The sequence below is a fragment of the Lemur catta genome, chromosome 8 (genome assembly GCF_020740605.2).
Source record: "Lemur catta isolate mLemCat1 chromosome 8, mLemCat1.pri, whole genome shotgun sequence".
NCBI lineage: Eukaryota > Metazoa > Chordata > Mammalia > Primates > Lemuridae > Lemur > Lemur catta.
The window spans coordinates 2421899-2443964 of NC_059135.1; the positions used below are offsets into that span (position 1 = coordinate 2421899).

The window sequence follows — 22066 nt, forward strand, 5'->3', positions numbered from 1 at the left end:
CCTTAGCCACTCATTTGAGGCTTTCCACAAAGCCAGCCCCTTCTTCTCAAAACGCGAATACCAAGATTTCACATGCCAACACTTATATCTGTTGAAATAAACAGTCCACAGAATTAAGGCATTTGGAGGAATTAGAAGGGAATAAAGCATTTATTAAAGTTACAATAACATATCAAAAATGTCCATGATACTTTTGAAAGCCCTTAACTAGGCACAAGGGCAAAACCAGTCACGGTCCCGGCCGCGGCAGGCAAACACATGTTCGTGACCAGAGCAGAAGGCAGTCAGAGGGCTGGTGGGGAGCACTCTCTTCAGCTTGTCCCCAGGCACACAGGCCAGTCACACCTCACGCGCCCAACACCAAACAGAGGCGGTGGGAGCTGGGCAGACACCGCAAGGCAGGACACTGCTGGCTACGTCACAGCATCAGACCATGACAAGAGAGCCGTGCTCGTAAATGCCATCCCCAGACTGGACTTATGCACATTCAGACGTTACTCAGTGTATCTAAGAGTCCAAAGCAAAGCAACTTAAGAGAGACTCCACTGCATTCCAGACACTGAACAACGACATGTGAAGGCAGCAAAGTCACCCTTCTACCCCCACCCACTTCTCCATCCTGCTGTCTGCTTAGGATTTACATGATCTGTTCCATACCTCACCGTGTACTTCAAAGTCACATGCTCCCCTCTGTGGATTTCTGCTGGGACACGAATCCCACCAACATTTATGTGTGACGTCAACTATTTTATTTCACACTGTGGGAGTCAGGCTTGGAGGAGGAAGAAGGGAAGTGAGGCATAGTGAGAAAAGAGGTCATGTGACCAAAACAGGCACTGTTCCAGGAGTGAAATCCAAGCCGGCAGGGACTCCAGACCCCTGGAGGTCAGGACCGGTAACCAAGTGCCTGGCAGGAGGCAAATAAGGAGGCAGAAGCCGACAGCCCAGCATCAGAAGCCCCCCACTAGTGCCACTGCCAACCTTCAGGGGGTGCCACAGACTCCCAGAGCTGAGGGGCAGTCCTCACCAAGGAGGCCACACAAACCTCCTGCGAGTGTCTCTCGGGGATCCGGGAGTGGCTAGTGGCCCATCACCACAGGGATGTTTGCACTTCCTAAAACTGCACAGTGACCTCAGAACTTGTTCTTGGACCATGAGGCAGTGGAAATGCTATGATACCCTTCACCAGTGCACAGGCTGTTTAAGAATCCAAGAAGAATCTCTCACCAATACATAAACATACTCTATAGCTAGACCGTGGTTTCCTGACTTTGGGATTTCAGAGACAGGCAAACTTAAAAACAGATTCAAGAGACTGACAAAGAGCAACCAACATTTTATTCTGCGACCAAGAGCATTTCAAAAAGCAAAAGTATTGCCCTGTTCTATCACTGTCATTATATAAAAGGACATTTATCATCCAAATTAGGAAGGAAATAATGTTAGAATAAAAGACAATCCTTCAGGTTGAATAAATTTGACTTGTTGAAGTATTTACCATGTTATCCTTATGCGTCTCCCCTGCACAGAGCCCTCTGTGCCAGTGCTGTGCTGCAGGCCACAGGGACTCTGGCTGCTCCACCAGGGCCCAAGGTCAAGTCCAGATCTCCCAGGCCCTTCCAGCACTGCAGCACCTCGAATGCTCGTCCTCTGAGAAGAGGGACGACAGTCACCACAAGCACAGCAGTGTGCACGTGCACAAAGACTGCTCACGTCCAAAGTGCTTCCACACGCACACGCATCCTCTCAGGTGACCACACAAAACCCCGCGGGAAGGCACAGCAGGAAACCCTGTCCCCATCTAAAGTGGAGCCTCCACTGTCAACAGGGACTCGCCCAAGGCCATGCGGCAGTGAGCGACAAGGCACAGGCCAGCGCACTCTCTCTCGGGCAGATTTTCCCTTTGTTTATCCTGTGCTTGCTGTATGTTCCTCTCTCTCTTTCACAACTTTTTATTTGAAAAATCAATTCATGGAAGAAGGAAAATAAAACTTAAAATGATGGCATTTAAGCCAGATACCAGAAATGTAGTCAATGTTAGGAAATTATGAATTGTCCTCTCTTTTTAAAATTACCTGTTTAACAAGTGCATTTTTGGCTATATTTTTCAAATGTCAAAACAGAACACCAAAATCAAGCATTGCTGCCTCAAATACTTTCCTGGAACAGGCAAAGTATAAATGTATAAATAAATAAATAAATAAGACAAGTAAGATGAAGAGTCACAGAATGTGACATTGATGGTTCTGGGAAAATATATCTAAATACTCCTTACCCAGGACTCTGAAGCTGAGTTCTCAGAGGTAACAACACTGCCCACGCCTGACCCCGCCCAGCCTGGCCCGTCCGTTCACGGCAGCCAAGGCCCAAGGCCAGCAGCCTCCCCTGGGGGTGAAAACAGACACTCCTGGGGTGGGCTGGGGGCAGCGTCCAGGCTCCTCCCCGCAGGTCCCTCGAGCCCCTGTCCCATGGAGGGCTCTGGGTCAGCAGGCAGTAACCTCTCAAGCGCCACCACAGTCCCTGGCTACTTGGGCACCCCAGGGCTTAGAAACATGATTTCATAAAGTGCTCGGATGGAGAGAGTCACTCTCTCCTGTTCTGTGTCTCACCCTTGCCAACACCAGGGAAGGGAGCATTGCAAAGCATCACTACAACAGGAGGAATGGCCTCAGTCACCTACACTGTTTTCAGATTCATGTTTGGCCACTATGAAATTTCAAACAAAAGGCTGAACTTTCAAACAATCCTAACAAAGTTGTTAGGATTCTGAGAAAATTATCAAAGGCTGGCTTGAATAAACAGGAAGCTGGGGCCTGCAAGGCGGCTCACGCCTGTAATCTCAGCACCTTGGGAGGCTGAGGCAGGAGAATCGCTTGAGCCCAGGAGTTAGAGACTTATCTCTAAAAAAAAAAAAAAAAATTTTAAATTAGCCAGGCACGGTGGCACATGCCTGTAGTTCCAGCTCCTCAGCAGGCTGAGGCAGGAGAATGCATGAAGCCAGGAGCTTGAGGCTGCCGTGAGCTATGATCGTGCCACTGCATTCTAGCCTGGGCAACAGAGCAAGATCCTGTCTCAAAAACAAATAAATAAATACATAAAATAAAAAGGAGGCTGAGCGGTCCTCTGCAAATGAAGAGCCGAGACCCCAGACACCTGCAGACCAGCTGGGGTACACCACATACCAGGGAGGGACCAGGAGAGGGACCATCCTCGGGCTCATTCTCTCCCCAGACACATTATGTCCCTGGCCAGGTCTGAGCAAGGCTCAACTATAAGGATCAACTCAGTCCACTCCTCCAGAGAGAGCATGGGAAATGGTTCCCTCTCTAAGACACAAGCCCTGAACTGAGCAAAGAAACATGACACCCACTCTGCCATGCCCGGGCCCTGCCTGCGCACAGCGTGAGGGTCACACCAGCAAGCTCGCGCGTGGGACTCCCGCACAGGCAGCATTCCCAGGGGCTGCTTTCCAAAAGGTCCAACAACAGAGCCACTCTCCTACCACGAGTAGGGCTGGGAAGGCCTTGTCCCTAACAGACCTTTGCAGCAGCACTCAGCAGGGCAGACTCGGAGCAGGCTGTGCACCTACGACACAGCTCACCTGGAGAAAACCTGCCCTCTTCTACCCTGAGCCAAAAGGGCAGCAAGAAGAGGAGACAAGAGTTGGGAAGAGCTAACCAGTACTCCAGTAAAAGCTAAAAGTACAGCAAACTAACCACCCACTCCTGAGAGCCATCTCTCGGCCCTACCAAGGTGACAAGCCACTGCTTACAGAGCTCTAGTGACAAGAGGTCCCTCCAGAGTGGCCCAGTCCACCTGTGGTCCTGCCCCAGCCACAGCCCAGTTTTGAGTGCCACGAAGAACACCCCTAACCCCTCTCTCCTGGTCTAAAGCCCCTGCAGCACTTGGCTCGGGCTGTCATGCCCGTCACCAGCCACCCCCTCCTGCAGCTCCTCCCCTCCCTTAGGAGGACCCTTCTGACTTCAGGAGGACCCAGTGCCAAGCTCCCCTTAGGAACAGCACATGGCCCGACCCCAGGCCTCGGAAACCCAGCCCACATCTACACAACTATCATGCGTGGAGCAGTAGCACTTCAGCTGCACAGATGCCTGCAGTGATTGCGTTTTCCCGTCTGAATGACTCTTCTCCCCCTCAGAACTGCACACACGCACACCCAGGTCCGTGTGGGGTTCCAGCACAGAGCCCGTCTACGACACACGAGGTGGGGGTCTGGAATGCCATTCTCAAGCTGTAGACTGTAGTGGTCAGACACTGCTTGTCTGGTCAGCTGAAACACATAATGATGCTAATAATTACATAAAACAATATCATTAGTTCAATTTTTACAAATAGGATTTTTCTTATTACAGAAAATCATAACACAGATTTGAAATCTGCTCGTTCTTCACTATTTCCGAGGTCTAGAATCACCACAGGTCCACACAATGGCCCTCATAGGCTTCATATGACAAAATGTGATTTCACTGGAAATAAAAGCCACCTCAGCCACTGGCCCACCTGCCAATGACCTTCACTCCTGGCTGCACAGCCCAGGGTGTGAGAATAAGCCCACCCGCACAACCAAAGACAACTGTGACGATGACCCAGGTCATCTCTCTCCCCTACCGCCCCCCAGGCAGGCTGGGGAAAGACTTCTGACCTCGCTGCTCTCCCCTCCTAGAGTCTAAGAGCAGCTACCAAGACCAGTGACGAGCAATCAACCCCCACCAAATGTTCTGTCCACTGGACACCAAGCAGCTGAAAGCCTGGAACCATCCAGAGGACCAAGTGAACCTCCCACTCTCTGGTGTGTGTAGGGACAAGAAGACAGCGCCCCAGCATTTCCTCCTCCTACTGACTGGCAGTGATCGCTGCTGGAACGGTCCCTGGGCCCAGGGAAGGCAGTCGTTTACTGGCTAGTTCAGTGTGGGCCTCCTAAACTCAATCCCTGTCTGGAAGCTCCCTAAAGTGAAATGGCAGAAGACTATGGCACCTCTTGGCGTGACGTGAGGCACAGCAGGTATCAGAACAGGTACTGCGCCGTGGAACTCTGCACCGTGGAACTCTGCACCTATGGATTCTGAGCACATGCACGGATTGGCTTTGAGACAACAATCTGTGCCGCCAGGACACCATCCCTGAATGAAGACAGTTCATATGACAGCTCCAGCGGAGACAGCGAATACTGAAGTGGCAAGAAAAGGTGTGTGTGACCAGTGTATGTGCTACTGAACCCCAGGAGCAGGGAAAACAAACTAGCAAATTCATGAACTGCATTTCTATTCTCTACTTTGCTTACCAAAACTCCCTGTTGATTTACATTTTAGAAGGCTTTAATTGAACAATTAAATTGAGAAGTAGAAAAATAAATAGAAGTACAGTTTTGGAAAGTGCTAGGAGTCTTCCCTACGGGGAATATTAGCAGGCCTCCTAGCTCAGCCTACACCTGCACACACTTCACAGTCCACTTCATCACGATGCGACTGTGAAAATTCAGAACAGAGTTATTTAGGAAGAACAAAATTAAGTTTCGTAAGAGCCTCTTGACTGATAGTGACCCAAGGGGTGTTCAAGGCCCCGGCACCTGAGATGAAATCACAGTCCATGAGAACAAGCCCATTTCATCTTTACCGACAGCCGGTCGGGACGCAGTCGGCCACACAGGATATGGTTCACAGGGTGCAAGAATCGGCATCTGTTTTCACTGCAGATCACCTTCTCCCTCACTGCAATCAACACTGCACTTGAACTCTACTCATAAAGCAGAAACTTCTTTACAGGGTCTGGCAGAGGCAGCGAGGGAATCAGACGAAGGCGGTGTTTGCCAAGAGCTCTTCTCACAGCCACACGGCACAGACCCAGCAAGGTCCTGGGAATCCCTGGGAGCCGCGAGAAGAAAGAAGGAGACAGAGGGAGAAGGTTAGTTCCTACCCTAACCCTGAAGACTGAAGGCTGGCTGTGACTAAGAGCCAGAACTACACTAATGCTCACTGCCACCCTCCTAATTTTACAGTGAGGAGGGTCTTGTTCTCCCTTCCTTCCATCTGAGGAAGAACAAAACCTTCACAGCCTCGTTCACCTGGGGCATCAGCTCACTGGGACAGCGTCTCCTCCCTCAACTATGTTTAATGCCCAGACAAGGAAATAAGAGTTGACCAGTAAAGGCCCCGATAGGTGTGAGCAACCGATCCTCCCTCTGTCAGCCTCTTCTCCTGGTCAATCCGTACACTACAAGGGAGCCTGAGGAATGCGGGCCGAGCAGCACTTGGCGGCGACAGGCTGACAATTTTGCTCCAGGTTAAAAAAAGCCTAACCAAGTCTCTGCCTCAGTGAGGAGGGTGACAAGTGACATGGGTCATGAACACAAGCTGCTTTTTCTATCAGTTTGGTTCCCAATTGACCATTAGCCAACTATTTTTAAGAAGGCTAAACAAGAGCATGTTTTAATGAACTATTTAGGGAAATCCAGTAATTAAGCTTCCGTGGATGCCCTCGAGACCCAGACTGGGAGGGAATGTGTGGGCGGGAGGTCACAGAGGATGCACAAGGGCAATTTCTGAATCCCAGAGAGAGCCTCTGATCACAAGACCAAACCACAGATCAATTCCAAACTCTCACACTATCAATTTATTAATCCTTAACAAAATCTTTCTTCATAAATAAGGAAACTACGGACTTCACTGTAACCAAAATTAGACATCACAGAATCCAAAATAATGGTATTTAAGTGGAACTGAAGAAAGGGAGGTGAGGAATCCTAGAAAATGGGCCTGCAACTTGTGTTAAGGCCTCGTTTATAAACCATGTATGAAAGAAGTCACTGTCTCTAAGAATTTGGGTCACAAAGCAGAGCAAAAGGATAAAGAGAATATAATTCTAGGAACTTTGAGAACATACATGCACTTTTTACAGATTTCCTGATATCAACCCTCGGTGTCTAGGAATTTTAAAAGATCAATCTCAATGACCATCCTGGAAAATCACCAGTCCTAACTGAAGATTCTGGCCAAATGCTTAGAGGTTGTTTTTTGTAAATTACTACATCTTGATTCATTCAATTGACCCAAACAGACTACAAGTCAGAGCTGAACCCAGACCACTTACTTCTGGCCTCTTTAAAGACCTGCAAGGCCTCAGGGTCCACCTTCCTTCTGCCTCTTGACTCTGGGCCCAGTGATTCCCACTTCACCAGGTTCAGGTTGGCTCCAAAGTCTACCAGCAGGCTCACGAAGGCTGCCTCACAGCCATGGCGCAGGACGGCATCCATGACACACCCAGGGGAGCCCCTGTAGAACCCCTGAGTGTTGACGGGACCATTGCAGTTGAAGTCGGGGTTTGCTCCAGCCTGGAGGAGCAGCCGGAAGCACTGGAGGTTGTGGTAGGCCGCGCTGATATACAAGGGACAGACGACGAGGGAGGTGAGACGCCGGGAGAAAGGGGGCTGGGCATCAGGAGTCAGGTGGTGGTTGACATCAACGTCAGCACCGTACCTGCGGAGAGAGCAGAAGTCAGACCTGTGGCGGACGAACCACAGTGCACAAAGATTCCACAGCCACCCTCGGGAGGGCCTCAGTTCAGTGACACTGGGAGCTACCGGAGACTCCACAGACCACAAATAGCTTCATCATTTCCAGCAAGATAAGGTAGCAGGAAAAACTTGGAATCCACTCACGCAAAAAAAATTCCTAAGGGAAGCCTTCAAATCTTTAAAGGTCCAAAAATCCTAAAGCTATTTACACTATTTCAGTGCAAAGAAAAAAAAGGAAAACTTCCAAATTCATCTGATGAAATTGGCACAACAATAATCTCAAAACCTGACAAAGACTATGCCATAAAGAAAAACTACCAACTAATTTCACTTATGAGTATCAATTTAAAAATCATCAATAAAATATTGGTGAAGAGAATCCTAAAGTATATTAAGAAAGCAATATACCATGACCTCATGGGAGTTACTGCAAGGGTAGTTCCAATATTGGAAACTGTATGAGCAGAACCCACCATATAATGGAACTAAGGGGAAAATCCCCTGATTATCTCTTCAGAAGCAAAAAAAAAAAAAAAAAAAGGCATATAACAAAACTCAACAGTAATGTATATTTAGATATACTCAATAAAATAGGAAGTGATGGCTTTTCCTTAACATGATAAAATATATTCTCTCAACCCAGAAATCAGCACCTCACTAAGTGGGGAAATGCTAGAGGCACTCCTGGTAAAGGTGGATCAAGACACAGACCCCACTTTCCAGCCTCCTGTTTAACACCAGAGCTGAAGGTATCAGCTGGGGTGACTAGGCAAGAGAAAGAAAGCAATTAAATGAGTAAGATTAGCAAGGAAGAGGCGAAACATTCCCTATTTTCAGAGGATACGACTGTATGTCTAGAAAGCCCTAAATAAGCAATATGGGAAAACAACTAAGTAGCAATGAGAGAATTTATTAAAGTAGCAGTCATAAAATCAATAGCTTTCATACATACAAGTTCAAAGGTAAGATGGAAGAGAAGACCACATTTATGATACCAAAATACATTTAAAAATGACATATCTAAGCATCAGTTAACAATTAATGTCTAATATTTGCATAAGGAAAATGATAAAATACTAATGAAAGTCACAAAAGTAGACCTAAAAGAATGAAAAGACATACCAAAGTTTTGGATAAGAAGACCCAACATCTTTAAGATGTCAATTTTCCGTTAAGTTTTTTAATAGATCAAAATACCATTTATTTTATAAAATACTTATAGAAGGGCTACCTGCCCCCCATTAAAGCTTTGCTTTTTCATCTTGTCTGATCTTCTAAATGAACTTTATAATCAACTAATGTGGCTTCAGGGACGCTGGTTTTATGTATTTATATTTGTAATCAAATTATTTCACTCTAGGACTGGAATTTTCATTTATAAAATAAACTTAGGGAAAATTGCTCTCTTAAACCAAACCACATATAGAAACTTAGTATATGGGAAAGGCAGCATCTCAAATAAGTAGTGAGGGGGATGGACTTTTAACAACTGTTTTTGGGATAACTGAATACCCATACGGAAAGAGAGAAAATCAAATCCATTCAACACAGCATACACCAGAATAAATTCCAAATCGATCTAAATTTAAAATGTAATACATGAAACCATAAAGTAGGAGAAAACTTCTAAGTAAAATGTGCCTAACTATAACACAAAATACAGAAAAAAAATGTTTTTAACATGAAAAATCTTTTTAAAAAAACTTTTGCATGGTGAAAATAACAACATAAGCGAAGTAAAACAATAAATGAAACACTGAGGAAAATGTTACAACGGGTTAATATCCTTAACATATAAAGAGTTTCTAAAGGAAAAAGATCAACAGTCCTATAGAAAAATGAGCTGAAGAGGGCAGTTGTGGGAATGGCTCTTAACCATATGAAAAGATGCTCAGCCTCATTCACAACAAAAGAAACGCAAATTACAACTACACTAAGGCCAGGTGCAGTGGCTCACGCCTGCCTATAGTCTCAGCACTTTGGAAGGCTGAGCAAGGCAGGAGGATCACCTGAGGCCAGGACTTGAGACCAGCCTGGGCAATGTAGCAAGACTCTGTCTCTGCAAAAAATTTAAAAATCAGCTGGGTGTGGTGGTGCGTGCGTATAGTCCCAGCTACTCAGGAGGCTGAAGGAGGAGGATTGCTTAAGCCCAGGAGATCAAGGCTGCAGTGAGCTATGATTGGGCTACTGCACTCCAGCCTGGGCAACAGAGCAAGACTCTGTCTCTTTAAAAAAAAAAAAAAAAAACCCTACCCTGAGATACCACTTCTCACCTGTGAGATTGGGAAAAATCCAAAAGTTTATTGTCCAGGTTGTAAAGAAACAGGAAGTCTCATTCATTACTGGGGCAATGCAAAATAGAGCAACCCCTGTGGAGGGGAATTTGGCAATTGCTAGCAAAATTACACACACATTTACCCTTTGATTCATCAATCATGATTCTTAGGATCTATTCCCCAAATACATTTGCAAAACTATGAAAAGACGTACGTAAAAGGCAACTCATTAAAGCACTACCCATAATAGCTGAAAACGGGAAACCATCCACATGTCCATCACAGGGGGACTGGCTGCGTGAACTGTGGTTCGTCTGTACGAAGCCGCACTGAGCAGCTATGAAGAGACGAGAAGGGTCACTGCCTACTGCTCTGGACATCCTCCGGCACACTAGTCAGTGAGAAAGGCAGGGTGACGACAGTGTACAGTGAGCTACGTTGATCTGGGGGAAGGAGGTTGCAGAGTCTGTGTGTGTGTGTGTGTCTGTACACACACCCAAATACACATACGTATTTGCTTATCTTTAACAACGGAAGGATAAACCACAGAACTTTTAAAATGGTTATTTATGGGGAGCAAGAGAACAGGATGAAGGATAATATACCCTGCTTTATACAAACTGTGTAGATATTTTATGTCGTAAAACAAAATTTAGTAAAAAGCAAAAAGAAACAACGAACCAACTGCATACCGAGCTGGTGTGGTCATGCGCTGCCCGCAAGGACAGCTCTTCTTTTCAGGCACACTCAGCGTCCAGACTCACACAGTTACTGACAGCACTGACGCCTCCCAGCACCAGATCCACTTAGAAGGACCTGGGACAGGAAGCGCGGTCGGCCAGCAGGGCACTTCACACAGCTCTACGCAGCAGGCAGGCACACGCACAGTGAGGTGATCCCTAGGACCGTCCCCCTCCCTACCCCCACTGACAGCCGGATGTGAGGAAACAAATCCCACACAGGGCAGGCGCAGGAGCCACCTGCCTTAGAAGCTTCACTCTCCACCAGAGAGAATCTCTAAACAACTCTATAGGCAGAGCTTCACTGCCCACGTCACTGCACTCAGAGATGCCCAGATACATAACTTTCTATCGTGCATTTAGAGTCCGCCCCCACCCCCCCCAACCCCCGGCCAGGTACAAACTCCCAATTATTTTTACTTTAAACAGGGGTCAGCCAACTGTAGCAGGGAAGACAGCCTGGCTCAGAGGGTCAGAGTCCTGGCAAAGTGACGAGGTGCCTGCCAAGGATGGCCACCTGGCATGGGTAAGGGGCAAGTGTGGGAAGGGAACAGCAAAAGGAGACTGGTTCTGTGGTGGCGGGCGGGAACCTAACACAAGTAAATATGGTGAAGACAAGGGCAACAGTAAATGCAGAAAGGGAAATAATTCAGATGAACCTTGTGGTGTTAGACCGAATTAGGGGTATCCAGGTGAACGCCTGTCAATGTATACATAGAAATAGAAATAGAAATAGAAATATGGTATGTACGTATAACCTTAGCTTAATCCAGTAAGAGGGTCTGAAAACACCGACAACCCAAAAGCAATAAGCACTTATAGCATCCAGATCGTGGTTTCTACATACCATTCTTCAATAAAAGAAACCAGGACTCCTTGGAGAAATGACTTATGCTAGGACTGAGACAGTCAAAGCACAAGATTAGCCTAGAATATCTTGCTATATAAGAAAGTAAAGAACTGCTCAAAGAATGATGGGGACACGTCAAATGGACAGAGATGGCCTGAAACAGCAACCAGTAGCCCAATCTGAGATAATTTGAGCATCAAAATAAGTAACAATAATAACGGAGTATAATTCATTGGATAATGTAAGAAACCATGAGTCTATACTAACATAAACAAATAAATGACCAAATTAAAAATTTGAGATGAGGAATAGGACATACACATGGTTGCAAAGTACCTCTCCACAAAATACTCACTACTTTCAAAGGGAAAATAATAACTTTACAATAGGGTAACTGACAGGTGACACCTTAACCAAAAGAACAAAGTGAATACCAGCAATGGAACAAAAGGAGGTAAGGAGAACAGAGCCTCACTTCATGAGACTCCTGCCTAAGATCGTTACCTCCCTCTAATTTCAGTAAACGTTAGACAGCACCTGTTCTCTTGAGCTTTCATTGGCCCCAGATGGTCCTGCAACGTCTCACAAGTTTTGTCATCGCCTAAGTATTTCATTTGAAATAGGAAATGGCAATAGGTAGGAAGCAATGATAAGAGGACCAGACAGACAGGGGTCCAGGGAAGACAGAAGAGCATCATTTTCCATGCCTTCATGAAAACGGCTGGCCAGTGGTCACAGCCAGCAATCATGCTGTGTAACGGCCTCTTCAGCACCACTCTGAGTATCCAAAGAAACTTTCCCCTGGAACCGAAGCTGCTGTCTTCAGGCAGCAAAGGCCCGAGGACAGGCACACAGATCAACATGCTGTCATGACAGTGAAGTGTCCAGTACAAATGCAAACAGCACCCATTCTCCAAGACAGTCTAGGAGTGACCGGAGAAACATTCTGAAACACATATGATACCAACCAGAAACTGTTATTTCATTTCATACACTCTAGCAATTAAGAAAAGGAAAACAAGATTTCAAGCAGTGGTATTTTTTTCTCCTTATTCTTAGGTACATGTCTTCCAAAACGTTTGTAATTTTGGGCAATATGACAATCTGGAATTAGCTGAGCTATGGGAAAGATAACCCCTCAACCACTCATAAAAATATACTGGATAAGATCCAGTTAATTTTAATCCTGAATATTTTCCAAATTCCTCTAGTGCTTTTAATATCACTGGCAAGGAACCACTGGGACAACTCAATAAACAAGTATAACTTTTGCACATACAGAAATACCACATCTTACCTTTTTTCTAAAACATGAGCAATATATACTACAGGAATTTACAAGTAACAAAATGGAGGTTACTTACAGAGGGACAGAAAATCACAACAGTGAAAGACGAGAGCCCTGCCTATGAGAGAAATGTCATGGGGAAAGCAAGAGCAAAGTTCAAATCACTTTCAGATATTATCTGTTCAGCAGCTTAAACATATCACTCTGATTTTCCAAAAGTCAATTATTTGGAACATAGAAACTTTTTAGTAGACTGTGTTCTTGGTACCTTATTATAAAAGTAATGTCCTGTGCTCCAGTGAGGGAATAGGATGTCCTAGTAATGTTTTCTCAAGAAGGGCATCTGTGTATGTGTTTCTCAGTCAAGCCTGCAGGTAACTCAAAACAGTTGTGCATCATGAATTGACTGAAGTGTCCAAAGGGATTTCTGGAACTAAGATAAATTTCATTGATTGATCCTACTCAAAAACATTTCCAAACTAATGACTTACATTCTCCAAGATGCAAAGAGATGGGACTGAGGTGGTTTAATTTATCAGGCTAGAAATCCTTAAAAAGAGGAAAAAAGCCTCACAGCTTTTGCATCCTCTAATACTGGCGTCCCCAACCCCTGGGCCACGGACCCAGGCCACTGGTCTGTGGCCTGTTAGAAACCAGGCCACCTGAGCTCTGCCTCCCCTCTCCACCCACCAACCCCTCCATCTGTGGAAAAATTGTCTTCCATGAAACTGAGGAACCAGGCCACACAGCAGGAGGTGCGTGGTGGGTGAGTGCTCCAGCCATCACTGGCATCACTGCCTGAACTCCACGCCCCCCACCCCCACCCCCAGATCCGTGAAAAAATTGTCTCCCATGAAGCTGGTCCCTGGTGCCAAAAAGGCTGGGGACCACTGCTCTAATGTCACAACTTTATCACTCTCATTTATCTTCCAAAAAGCCAACTGTATAGTTATTTAATACATAAAACCTTTGTATGGGATAAATATATTCTCAGTATTTAATTTAAAAACCACGTGCTGTCCTGGGCAAAAGGAATGCCAAGGTCCCTGCTCTTCAGAACCACCCTGAAGCTGGGAACCACGGAACCCTTACCGGATCCTTCTCAATACTGAAAAAGTTCACTGACAACCAGCCACTTAAACTGCACCCCGTCCAACCACACAGCAATCTAGACTCCAGAGCAAGGGACGGGGAAAAGTACCGGAAACAGGAAATGGCGATACGTAGAACTGCCAACTTCCTTTGGTAGAAAGAAGTCACTGGAACATGAAAAATGAAAACAATCTACTTCAAACAGAAGACATAAAGGTAACCATATTAAAATAAGACATAAACCTTCCAAAATAGTGGAAGGGGAAAGCAAAGAAAATACAAATCATGGAACAAAAGATATCAAATAAAGGAAATAGTTGAGAAACAGAAAGATGAAAGAAATAGATCTTAACATCGGCTATAGCAACCAAAGAATCCCAGACAAATAGTTCCACATGAGCACACAAACTACTTAAACTGAGATCAAAATTAAACATTACACAACGCTGTGTAAGTGAGCCTTCAGGGAACCCACAGGACTCTTTTGTTTTGATAATGGCCATAATCCGTAAGCAAGAACGTTTATGAGCTTGGTTAGCATGGAAACATCCACCGCAAAAGCTACTTGAAATACAAGTGGAAAGTGACAAAATCCCAAAAGTGATTAGAGACTAAAAGACTTCTCTCTAAATTTTCAGTAGATCAATGGCAAAAATGTAAAAAAAAAAGAAAGTAGAGAGAGAGAGGGACTCTGAATAAAATAATTTAGGCTACCATATTGTAGTATGCAAATAAAATACCCACGGTCACGTACTTTGTTTCAAGCACCCACATGATGTAGTTTGACATTAATAAACAATAATTTAAAAGACTCAAAGAATCTCCAAAATGGAAACTGTATGGTTCATGCTATCTGAGCATAATAAAATAAAATTAGAAGTTCATAAAAAATGTTATTAAAATTTTCTCCTCCATAACTCTAAGAACAAAGGAAATCAACTTCAATTACAGCTGTTTAAAAAATAAGGAAAAGGCTTAGAGGACATTGCCAAACCTACAGTAAAAGGTAAATTTATTAATTTACCTTTTATTACCTTTTACCTTGAAATTTTACATCATTAATCAAGAAAACAATGAATAAGTATTCAACTCAAAAAATTAGGAAAAAATTAAGAAAAATGCAAAACAAAGATAAAAATAGATATAAATGAATAAGCAGAAAAATAAAAGAACTGATAAAGCCAAGAAGTCATTATTTTAAAAGGCTAGCAAAATAGACAAATCCTCTAAAAACTCACTTTCAAGAGAGAAAAAAGCAAATAGGGAGAACAAGGGGTGAGACCGGGCGCAGCCGCGCTCCCGGCAGGGGCGCCGCGGCACTGACCTGATGAGGGCCTGCAGGATGTCCGCCCTGCCCACGCGAGAGGCATGGTAGACCGGGGTGCTGCGATGGTGTCGGCTTCCGTTGGGGTCAGCGCCGGCTTCGAGAAGGATCTGGGCGCTCTCCAGGTGCCCGTTCACCACAGCCACATACAGGGCAGTCTGTCCCTTCACATCCACCAGATCCACCTCGGCCCCCTTCTGAATAAGGAAGTCCACACAGTTCCCGTGGCCTGCAGTGGCTGCGATTCGCAGCGGCGTGCAGGGGAGCCAGCCACAGCACCAGACAGACTTCTCATTGATGCGGCTACAGAAGGAACACAGGGGAGCTTGTGAGAGGCAGTGCAGGAAAGGGACAGGCTGCTCTGGACCCTCTCATACTGATAACACGGAACGGTCTCCCTGAGGAGGGCAGTCCGTCAAACAGTCATCCCTCTGGTTAGCAATGCCCCCGCTCGGGTGCTGCTTTCCGAAACACTTTCCATCTCTACCCTGCTAGACCTGTGCGTGGCGGGGCGGCATCAGGAGCCCCGTTCTCGGGAGGAGGAAACTTGAGGCACAGGCAGAATGATCAGCAGTGGAACTAAGATCTCTGTTCTCAGATGTGCTGCCCTGTGGTCCAGAGCACTTTCTTCTACAAAGGAGGGAGGGCCTGCCCAGGAGGCAGTGCAGGACAAACAGCACACTTACCTGGGAGTCCGCCCAGGCCCCTCTTCCCAAGTTACCACCTTTGACAACCTAAGAGTGGGCCTCTCTCTGGGCCTCAGCATCCTTACTGTGACCACTATGGTCCCCCCACCTCTGACACAGCACGAATGACAGGCTGAATGCGTTACTAAGGTGGCATGGGGGCTACACTCTTGGCCAACAGCAGTGGAGGGAAACTGTCCAGACTCAGCTCTCAATGAATGTGACAATCAGATTGCAACTGCCTGGACCCCCGACCCATCGAGTCAGCAACCAAGGGCCAGTTCACCGCACACTCCCCGTGTAACCCTGAGCAAAGCTTGGGGATGCAGAGCACTGAGCGGGAAGCATCTCCTCAAACCAGCCCTCAGGATTCCTCCCTCAGCTGTGCATCGCTTTGACTGGCCAAGAAAGTAGAAGAATGCTCCAAGAACTCATCACCAAAGAAATAATAGCAACAGAAAACACAAAGGTTGATGACAGAACTGGACCTGAACTCAGGTCTCCCCACCCACACTATCGGGCCATCTCCTACAACTCTGACCATGTTTCCTCCATCTCCACTCCGCTCCCCATCCTCGAAAACCGGAACACATTCCTCCCAGCATCAGGGTCTTCGTCTGCAGACCCGCAGGGGCCCAGGACCTGCCCCAGCCGGGCAGTGACGCTCACCTCCGGTAGCTCTCCTCTTGCAACAGGCTCCTGAGAGTCTGCAGGTCCCCCACGTAGGCTGCATCGTGGAGCCTCGTGTCCTCACAGTGCTCCAGCGGATGGTCACAAAACTGCTCCCGCAGCCACTCCTTCAGATTACGACCTGCACTGGAGAGAGGGGGTTCCTGTCAGTGGGGGGAGACCCGGCCAAGGCCGACCAAAGGGGAGCCATCTGCAGGAGCACTTCCTCTCCCAGCCACCGGGGACTTTCAAACTCCTAAGAAATACACCACGGAAAATGGGAGAACGTTTCCCTTTTGAAACAAGTACATTCCTGACACCAACCCTGAGAATTTTTAAACAGCTGACGGGGATGGGAGACTATAAGCTAAACCTAATTTAAGAATACAGAAGCCAAAGGAGGATCACTTGAGCCCAGGAGTCTAAGGTTGCAGTGAGCTACAATGACACCACTGTACTCTAGCCCAGGTGACAGAACAAGACCCTGTCTCAAAAATAAATAAAAGAATGAACAAATACAGAAGAAGCCAAGATCCTAAATAAAATATTAGCAAATTGTGGATGTGTGCAGTAGCTCACACCTGTAATCCCAGCACTTTGGGAGGTCAAGGAGGGAGGATCGCTTGAGGCCAGGAGTTTGAGATCAGCCTGAGCAACAATAGTGAGACTCCTGTCTCTACAGAAAGTAGAAAAATTAGCTGGGTGGTGGTGGTGCGCACCTGTGGTCTCAGCTACTCAGGAGGCTAAGGCAGTAGGATTGCTGGAGCCCAGGAGTTTGAGGTCACAGTGAGCTACAATGACAGATGACACCACTGTACTCTACCAGGGGCAACAGAGCGAGACTGACTCAAAAAAAAAAAAAAAAAGCTAGAAATGATTAAGCTTAGTAAGAAAGGCGTATCAAAAGCCCTGACAGGCTAACAACTAAGCCTCTTACACCAAACAACCAAGTTGTGGTCTTGATGGAAACTGAAAGTGCTACTCCAGAAAACACACAAATGCTAAAAAAGCAAAACAGCCTTATTGCTGATATGCAAAAAATTTTAGTGATCTGGATAGAAGACCAACCAAGCCACAACACTGCCTTAAGCCAAAGCCTAATCCAGAGCAAGGCCCTAACTCTCTTCAATTCTGTGAAGGCTGAGAGAAGTGAGGAAGCTGCAGAAGAAAACTCTGGAGCTAGGAGAGGCTGGTTCATGAAGTTTAAGGAAAGAAGCTGTCTCCGTAACATAAAGCACAAGGTGGAGCAGCAAGTGCTGACGGGGAAGCTGCTGCAAGTTATCCAGAAGATCTAGCTAAGATCATTGATTAATAAACAGATTTTTCATTAAAAGAGAATTTAGTCAGTAGAAAGGAAGACAGTAAAGATGCAAGAGAAAGGGAATAATAGCTGGAGAAGGGCTCAGAGGAGAAGGGACCAAGATGAATAGTGGGACAAGAGATGTTCAACGTAGACGAAGGTCTTCTATTGGGAAAAGATGCCATCTAGGACTTTCATAGTTAGAAAGGAGAAGTCAATCCCTGGCTCGGAAGCTTCAAAGGACACGCTGACTCTTTTGTTAGGGGCTAATGCTATTGACAACTTTAAGTTGAAGCCAATGCTCATTTACCACTCTGAAAATCCTTCTGCCTGTGCTCTATAAATGGAACAATAAAGCCTGGATGACAGCACATCTGTTTACAGCATGGGTGACTGAATAATCTAAGTCTAATGTTGAGACCTACTGCTCAGAAAAAAAGATTCCTTTCAAAACATCACTGCTCATTGACAATGCACCTGATCACCCAAGAACTCTGATGAACGTACAAGATCAATGTTTTCATGCCTGATATGCAGAAACAACATCCATTCTTCAGCCCGTGGATCAATGAATAATTTTGACTTTCAAGTCTTATTATTACTTAAGAAATACATTTTATAAGGCTATCATTGGCACAGACTGTGATCCTTGTAATGAATGTGGGCAAAATAAATAGAAAATCTTCTAGAAAAGATTCACCATTGTAGATGCCAATGAGAACATTCATGATTCATGGGAGGTCAAGATACCAACATAAACAGGAGTTTGAAAGAAGCTGATTTTTTATTCCAACCCTCATGGATGACTGAGGGGTTCAAAACTTGAGTGGAGGAAGGAACTACATATGCAGCGGATCCCAAGAGAACTAGGATTGTAAGTGGAGCCTGGCCAGGTGTGGTGGCTCACACCTGTAATCCCAGCACTTTAGGAGGCCAAGGCAGGAGGATCACTTGAGCCCAGGAGTTCATGACCAGCCTGGGCAACACAGAGAGACTCTGTCTCTACAAAACAATAAAAAATAAACAAATAAAGAGGTGGAGCCTGAAGATGTGACTGAATTGCTACAATCTCATGATAAAACTTGAAAGGATGAAGAGTTGCTTCTTATGGATGAGCAAAGAAAGTGGTTTCTTGAGATGGAATCTACTCCTGGTGAAGACGCTATGAACATTGTTGAAACGACAACAATGGATTTGGAGTATCACATAAACTTACTTGATAAAGCAGTGGCAGGGTTTGAAGGGACTGATTCCTATTTTGAAAGAAGTTCTACTGTGGGTAGCTACGAAACAGCATTTCATGCTACAGAGAAATCTTTCATTAAAGGAAGAGTCAATCAGTGCAGCAAACATCACTATTGTCTTAAGAAATTGCCACAGCCACCTCAGCCTTCAGTAACCACCACCCTGATCAATCGGCAGCCATTAACATGGAAGTGAGACCCTCCACCTGCCAAAAGCTTACAATTCACTGAAGGCTCAGATGAGTGTTAGCATTTTCTAGCAATAAAGTATTTTTAAAATAGAGTATATACATTTTTTAGACATAATGCTATTATTGTACATTTAATAGACTGCAGTATAGTGTAAATATAACTTTATATGCACTGGGAAACCAAAAAAATCATGTGACTCACTTTATTGCAATATTCATTTACTGCAGTGGTCTTGAACCGAAATTTGCAATACCTTCAAGGTACTGTATGTGATAAATGGGGATCAACATCACTGAGGATGGAAAAGAGTACTCAGCAAATGGCATTTGTACAATTAGAGACCTATTTGGAAATAACTGAGTTCTTTACCTCACACCATAACCTGAAATAAACTCCAGTAGATTAAAAATTTTACAAAAATAATTACACAGATAGTTGTGTAAATAAGGAGCATGAACTCAGATTACTTGGATTCAAGCCCCTGCCCTGCCATGCTGTCCTGGCACGTGACCAAGCACACAGTTATAAAGCACACCCCTCCATGAGTAGGATCTTTCCAGATGCTGAAGTTGCTTTTTATATTCAAATCAAATCTCTTTTGAGTATTTCCCGTACACACGACTAGACCGCAGTACAACAGGAGTGATGAGTAAGTCTCCTTGCCCTCTAGGATTTGACAGTTCATTGGCACAGGTCAGACACAAAGGCCACAGGCTGTGTGGGCTCGACAACAAGGTCCACAAACACATGGGTCCCTCAAGCTCATCTCACACCTAGACCTGCAGCAGATCAACAGGCAGATATATCCAGCCTGGGAACAGCCCTTTAATCCACCATGCCAGTCCTCCTTCAGTCATTATCCTCCACTGTAATTATACAATAGTTGCAATCACAATAGGGTGTAAACGTTCAAAATAGGAGTGGAACGAACAGCTTGAGGTGTAGGGCAGTAACTGACAGGTGAGTGGGAACTGTGGGACTTTTGCTGAGTCCTCCTCCACCCCCAACACCCACCCCACTGCCCTCTACACAACCTTCCCCTGGCCCAGCTCAGTGCAGCCTCAGAATCTTTGCCAGCTCCAGATTCAAAGGCAACTTCAAGTTTGTTTTGCTAACCAGCAACTCCAATGACAGCACAATTACCCCAGAATAGAACTTAAGCATTAACTGAGTATCTGTTGCCCCTCCACCCCAGACCTGATACACACTGAATAACAAAACAGCACCGCACATAGACATAAAAAGGAGCCATGTGCATAGGGGAAAGCCAGCATTTCTTCCTCTCTATACTGAGAAGTAGCTATCAGCCCTCTTCCAACTGAACACCTCTCATTCCATCTCTCACTCTTCCATGACATGACATCCCAGACCCTAAGGTCCTGGCTGTCCCTGAAGTCAAAGTCAATGCTAACCAAGGCCCAGGGTGGTAGGTGCTTTGTCTGTCTTGTTCTGGTCACTGTGGTATCCTCAGCTGAGTCCAGCCAACAGTAGGTCCTCAATAAATTGTTGAATGAACAAATGGAGGGAGGGCGGAGGGAGGGATGGATGAAAAGGCTACTTGCACCAGTCTCCAAGTCAATCTTTTGAGATGTTTTGCACACTTAAGAGAGTAATAAACTTCTCAATTTATCACCAAGAAGGAGTAATAAAATCTCTGGAGAGGAATCTCTCCAAAACCACCGACAAGCATGTAAAGTAAAGAGCACACGAAGGCACTGGCAAACCAGCAAGCTCAAAAATCGGGCAAGAAGGGAATCCCACAACGCGACACGTCACTTTCCCTGCCAATTCACAGATGCATGGCAGGAGTATTTCCAGGTGTAGGCCCTGAGCGAGATAGCTATTTTGGGTGGTGGGTGCGAGCCTTCCTAGTGCCTCTCTGCTGGTGGGCCAAGGGCCCCTGGACATGCTGTGTCACTGACAAGCTCGCTCAGGACAGCGTCACCGCTGTCCCCTTGTCTGTGGGGGGTGAGGGGCTGCCCCGCTGTGCCACCCCAGACATGCAGTGAGGGGCGGAATGGGGAAACGGCCCTGCCCTCCCGAGGGCCGACCTCTGGGGGGCTTTCCTGATGGCTGCGCTCAGAGCTGACCCGCGTCCTGTTTACAGCTGGAGTCACATCCAATCTGCACCGGCTAACGCGAAGGCAGTTACAATGCCAGTTCCACGGGAAAGAAAATCTAACACCAGGGCGGTTCACGCAGGCCGAGGAACAGTGGACGCGCCCGTGGCGGGGTCGCCCCGCATAGCCGGCCGCCCTGACCCGGCCCCGGCGGCGGGCCGCGCCCCTGGCGGCCCCGTGGGCCTGGCCAGCCCGAGGCGAGGACGCGGGGCCTCGGCCGGGCGCAGCTGCCCGGTCCCTCGTCAGGGCCGCCGGGCCAGCTCCCGCCGTCCCCACACGCCCCGCGGCCCAGCGGCCGCGCGCACGTTACCTGCGGACCCCAGACCGGCCTGCCCGTCGGGGCCGCCGCCCTCCGCCATGGGTGCTGCGGCCCTCGGGCAGCCGCAGCCCACCGCCCACCACTTCCGGCGCCGAGGCCGGGGGCCGCGTCGGGGGCGGGCTTCCGGCGGCGCGCGCCCCTTCACTGGCTTCCGGTGCGCTGGGCCTCCGCTTCCGGCCTCGCCGCCCGGCCTGAGGTCCCACGCCGCCTGTGTCCGGCGGGGCTCGGGGACCCCGGCTGCCTGCGGGCGCCGCGCCGCTGCGTGTAGGAAGCAGAAGGGGAAACGGTTCACCTCGGGCGGAGCCTAACGTGCCCGTCCCGGGAGCCCTGGTTGGTTGGCCCGTCGCCCACCCCCCCCCCCGCGAGGGGGCGTGGCTTTCCCGGGCGCGTGCCCGTGGGGCGCGCTCGGGCTGGAGTCGGGCCGGGCTGGAGGGAGTC

General features: G+C 47.0%; 1 protein-coding gene across 1 annotated transcript; it reads right to left on the reverse strand.

Moving 5' to 3' along the window:
* Window positions 1–3036: 3036 nt before the first annotated feature.
* Window positions 3037–21723, reverse strand: ASB1 (ankyrin repeat and SOCS box containing 1). The gene is made up of 5 exons (XM_045558656.1): window positions 21620–21723; window positions 16454–16595; window positions 15099–15401; window positions 7105–7490; window positions 3037–5879 (listed from the first exon to the last, which is right to left on the reverse strand). Exons 1-5 carry the CDS (start codon window positions 21666–21668, stop codon window positions 5752–5754), a joined length of 1008 nt encoding a protein of 335 aa, XP_045414612.1. The 5' UTR covers window positions 21669–21723; the 3' UTR covers window positions 3037–5751.
* Window positions 21724–22066: the final 343 nt, after the last annotated feature.